Source organism: Neopelma chrysocephalum, unplaced genomic scaffold (assembly GCF_003984885.1).
Source record: "Neopelma chrysocephalum unplaced genomic scaffold, ASM398488v2 Primary Assembly neopelma1_257, whole genome shotgun sequence".
Taxonomy (NCBI): Eukaryota; Metazoa; Chordata; class Aves; order Passeriformes; family Pipridae; genus Neopelma; species Neopelma chrysocephalum.
Window position 1 is genome coordinate 535,123 of NW_020897919.1, and position 4,773 is coordinate 539,895.

At 70.0% G+C, this 4,773-nt stretch overlaps 1 protein-coding gene across 2 annotated transcripts; it reads right to left on the bottom strand.

Moving 5' to 3' along the window:
- Window positions 1–451: 451 nt before the first annotated feature.
- Window positions 452–2,811, bottom strand: NKX2-4 (NK2 homeobox 4). 2 transcript variants are annotated; one of them, XM_027704148.1, is made up of 3 exons: window positions 2,396–2,811; window positions 1,630–2,276; window positions 452–1,113 (listed from the first exon to the last, which is right to left on the bottom strand). In XM_027704148.1, exons 1-2 carry the CDS (start codon window positions 2,760–2,762, stop codon window positions 1,633–1,635), a joined length of 1,011 nt encoding a protein of 336 aa, XP_027559949.1. In that variant the 5' UTR covers window positions 2,763–2,811; the 3' UTR covers window positions 452–1,113; window positions 1,630–1,632. The 2 variants fall into 2 exon arrangements, with proteins under 2 accessions (XP_027559949.1, XP_027559948.1); XM_027704147.1 differs by lacking the exon at window positions 452–1,113 and having other exon boundaries at window positions 1,404–2,276.
- Between the last annotated feature and the right edge of the window lie 1,962 nt (window positions 2,812–4,773).

The window sequence follows — 4,773 nt, forward strand, 5'->3', positions numbered from 1 at the left end:
ACCTAGAGAGATTTTTTTTTTTTCCAAGCTGGAGCTGAGCCTGGCACATCCCCTTGGATTTGACAGGGTTGGAGGGGGAAATCACTCACCCCTCCGGGCTCAGAGCCACCCCAGATGCTCCGAGCTGTCCCCCGTGGGATCCAGTGGAGAGAAGCACTCCCTTATGGAAAGGGAGGGAGCCTTGGTGGTCCCCAAGTGGCATCTGCCGTGAGGGGAAGGGGGGTCCCTGCAGCTCCTCACCCGGGAGAATGCCCCACTTCCCCTCCCGGCTCCCGCGTGGGCCTTGGGAAGGGGTCCGGGTCTGGCAGAGGCTGAAATCCCTGTTTTCCACCCCAGAATCGTTCCCTCACGGCACAGCCGGGAGCGGCGCGGGCTCTGGCACTGCCAGGGCTGGAGAGCCCCTGCCCGGGGTCCAGCGGGTCCCCCGAGGATGGGGCAGCCGGGCAGGGAGGGCGCGGAATTAAATCCTTGGAGCCTGAGAGGGAGGCGGAAGGAAGGGGCTTTTGGTGTCGCCCATCAGTCCGTACACCGAGAACGAAGCAGCACGACTCGTGAGAACAAGGCTTCCTTTTATTGTTAAAAATAAAATTAAAATTAAAATTAAAAAAAAATAAAAGAAAGAAAAATTGCCGGAAACTCCCCGAGAAGTGTTTCCCGACGCGCGGGATTTTCCCGGGAAGAGGCGCGGGGACAAACCCCGCTGTGCCGTGGCGCATCCTCCGGCCCGGCGGCCCCGGCGCTGCGGGGCCCGATCCCCCGCCCTCCATCCCGGCGGGAAGCGGGGTCCAGCCCCGGGAATCCCCGGGCTCTCCGTCATCTCCGCGGGTCTCCGAGCTCGTCGGGAGTGGAGCGAAGGGCCGGGGGTCGCGGCGGTTCCGCGGGACGCGCGCCCCGTCCACGCGCGGTCATTCATTCATTTACTGAGCGATATTTAACAACGACAACGAGAAAAACGGTTTTTTTCCCCTCAGAAAATCTGAGCGCCGGCGTTCCAGGGCTCTTCTGCCACGGCTCCCGCCGCCGCCGCCGCCGCCTCTCGAGTCGCGACTCAATTTACCTCCGATCGGGACAAGAGCGGAATCGCACTTCGGGGCACCCCCCGCGAAATTAATTCTGCCGAGATAAGTTGCGCTTCAGAAGGTTTATTGTGGCGCTCAGCGGGGCTGTGACGGGACACGCCGGGGCCTCCGGGTGCCCCGGGGCTGCCGCGGAACAGCGGGGCCGGGCCGGGAGCGGAGCCCCGCGGTCCCCCGGCTCCCCTCGCCCCGTCTGGGGCGCGCCCGGGCGGGATGCGGCGGCGCGGACGGGACGCGGATCCAGGACCACGCGCGCACACAGACCCTCCACGCACACACGTGGACACGCACACCCTCCGCGCACTCACACATTCACACACACACGCGTGGACGCGCACTCGGCCCCGCCGCGGGGCTGCCGTCGGGGCCGTTTATCCAAAAAAACCGGAGAGGCTTTAAAAAAAAAAAAAAACAGAAGGAAGGACGGGAAAGGGCCGGAGAGAAGGGAGCGCGGGGGCCCGCGGGCGTCCGTCGGGGTCCCCGCAGGCACTGGGCCGGCGGGTCCGGTCTCGGAGGGCCCGGGGGGTCGCGGGGGGGCACACGCGGGACACACCGATTACCACGTCCTGCCGTAGAGCAGGTTGGGGCTGACCATGCCGCCGTTGTAGTCGGCGCCGGCCGAGTCCAGGGGGGCGAGGGGGGGCACGGGGCCGTGCAGCGCCGGCGGGCTGGGCGACAGCTCCTCCAGGTCGGCCGCCTGCCCCAGCGAGCCGGGGTGCGGGTGAGCGGCAGGGGCGGCGGGGGCGGCGGCGGGGGGCGCGGGGGCGGCCTGCCCGGGGCCCGGGGTGCCGCTGCCCGGCGGCGGGCAGGGTTTGCCGTCCTTCACCAGCACCGGCACGGCCACGCGGCGCGGCGAGGGCTGCTGGCAGAGGCCGCCGTCGGGGTGCAACTGCTGGGCGGCCGCCTTGTCCTTGGCCTGGCGCTTCATCTTGTAGCGGTGGTTCTGGAACCAGATCTTCACCTGGGTGGGGGTGAGGTGGATCAGGCTGGCCAGGTGCTCCCGCTCGGGCGCCGACAGGTACTTCTGCTGCTTGAAGCGCCGCTCCAGCTCGTAGACCTGCGCCTGGGAGAAGAGCACCCTCCTCTTCCTCCGCGGGGCCGCGTGGAGCGGCACGATGGCCTTGGCGCCCTCGGCGATGCCGCTCAGGCCGCCCATCCCGGCCACGTTCATCCCGGCCGACGGGCCCATGAACCTGGAGACTGCAGCGGGAGAGGCGGCTCAGCGCCGGCGGCCGCCCCGTCGGGGCCGCGGCTTCCCCCGCCCGCCCCCCGCCGCCGCCGCCGCGCCCCCCTCCGCGCCGCCCCGCGCCCGCACTTACTGCTGGAGTAGCGGGGGTCCCCGCCGGCCCCGTACCAGCCGCCGCCCGCCGCCGCGCCGCCCCGCATCCCCTCGGGGTAGGCGGGCAGCTCGCCCACGTTGCCCAGCCCGCCGTTGCAGTAGCCCCCGACGGCGCCGTGCGGGAACTGCGAGACGCCGTGGGGCATGTGGTAGGCGGCCGCCCCCGCCGGGACGTGCTGCGGGACGGCGGCGGCCGCGGGGGGCACGGGCGCCTGGCGGTAGGGCCCGAGGGGCGCGCCCAGCCCGCCCGCCCCGTCCATGCCGCCGAACTTCTTGTAGCTCTCCTCCATCGGGCTCAGGATGTCGGTGACCGAGAAGGGCGTCGTGTGCTTGGGGCTCAGCGACATGGCGCGGCGGGGCGGGACGGGACGCGACGGGGCGGGCCTGGCCGGGCCGGGCGCTGCCGCCGGCACCGGCGAGCCGTCCGCGGCGGCCACCAGCCCCGGGCGCCGGTAGCTCGCCGGTTCTTTTAGCCCGGAGCCGGGTTTACGCCAGACGCGGGGGGGCGGAGCGGCGGCGGGCGGCCCCGGCCCCTCCCCGCCTCCCGCCGCCCCCCGGCCCCGGCCCCCTCCTCCCGGCCATTGTCCTGCGCCCGCCCGACGGCTCTTAAGCCCGGCCGCCCCGGGGCAGCGCCGGAGCGGCTCCGAGCGGCCCCGCCGCCCTCGCCTGTAAGTACCCGCCCGTTCCCGCGGCCCCTCGTCCCGACCCCGTCCCGCGGTGCGCGGTGACCCCCTGGCAAACCGTCCCGGGGCAGCGCGACGGCCGCGGCCCCGGCCCCGACGGCAGGAGCCGGGACACCCTCTCCCCTCTCCCCGGGCCGGTGCCCCGGGAGTGCGCGGCTCCCGCCCGGCCCCCGCCCCTCGGAAGCGCTGCCTCGGGGTGCGGAGCCGACGGGGACCCCCGCGGGGCCGGGGCCCCTTTAGGGCCGGCGGTTCGTTTGCCTTCGTGGTTTGGGGTTTTTTTCGGTCGTTGTTCGTTCGTTCGTTGGTTTTGCGACAACGAAACGCTCCCCCGGGTCAGCCCGAGCCCGCGGGCGGGGGCCGGGCCGGGTGCGGGACGCGCCCCTCCCGCCCCGGGGGGTGACTGCGGGGGCTCCCGCGGCGGGACCCCGCGCCCGTCGGGGGGCAGCGGCTGCGGGGGCTCCTGCGCGTCCCCACCGCTCCCGGCGGGCAGTGGGGGCTGAGGGGAGTCTCTGACGGGCTGAGAGGACGCGGCGCAACCAGACTCCGAGGCCAAACCTTCCCCTGGCCCCCCGGGCCGGGCAGCGCTGCGACGGGGCGGCCGGAGCCCCGCGCGTCCGTGCGCGGGCAGATGCGCTGTGTGCGCGCTCCCGGCGCACCCGGCCCGGGCGGGGGGACCGCGGGGCCGCGCTTTATCGGCAAATGGATCAAACTCGGAGTGTGCGGGCACCCGCTCCGGGGCTGATCCTGGGGTTTGTCCCTCCGGCCACCTCCCTTGTCCCCTCCGCGAGGGGCTGAGCCCCGTTTGGGAGCCAGGGCTATCCCGCAACTCCGGATCGGACCCTTCCCTTCCCCTCTCAAACCCGATCCTTTCCCCGATCCCTCTGGAGGCAAAAAGCACCTGCAGATCTGGCGTGATTATGAAAAATCAAAGGCAGAAGATCAGAGCGAGGACAGCTCTGCTTCTTGAAGTTTGTGCTCCTCCCTCAGACCCTGAGATCCCGGTGAGGGGCAGGAGTTGAACACGTCCCCAGTCTCCACGTGCTGCTGTCCAAATCCTCTGCTCCCGCCAGTTTTATTCAGCTGCAATTTTCCCACGGTTCTGGCAGAATTCCTGGCGCCTACATCCTTTTTCCCTGAGCCCGTTTTCCCGTTACCTGCTTAAAAAAAAAAAAACAAATTAAAAATGTAACCCCCTCGACATCGCTGTGGGAGCAGCGCAGGGGCTGCTGCCACCCCTGCCCCGGAGGTGACCCACTGATGGGCCCCTCCTGCCCCTCAGGGCACCCGCGGGGAGGGGACACAGCTCCGGCTGCTGTCCCTGGGGTTGGGGCCCACAGCAGAGCCCCCAGTGCTCACCAGCCCGGGCGCTTCTGTCACCAGCTGCTCTCTGAGCTGCTGCGCAGTGTCTGAGCCCAGCTCTCACTTCCCCAGAGTCTTCCTCGGAAGGCTGATGGGTGTACTCCTATTTTATTTTTTTTTTCTTTTTTTTTTTTCCCTGGAGTTTTCTGTCCCTTTTAGAGCAGGTCTCCTCCTGGATGGAACTCATGCTCCAGGAAGGAGCTGCTGAAATCTCCATCCTCCCCGGGCACAGCGGTGCCCTTTTGTTGTCAGGGCAGGGTGGCATTGCCCCCCAGATGGGGATCAGGGCCGAGCCCCCCTCATCTGGCAGGAGTGG

What these genes read in the sequence shown, in the direction of transcription:
- NKX2-4 (XM_027704148.1), bottom strand. Translation starts at nt 2,762, where the DNA reads ATGTCGCTGAGCCCCAAGCACACGACGCCCTTCTCGGTCACCGACATC. An exon ending in GGACCCCCGCTACTCCAGCA is followed by an intron (nt 2,277 to 2,395) that starts GTAAGTGCGGGC and finishes CTCCCGCTGCAG; the next exon opens with TCTCCAGGTTCATGGGCCCG.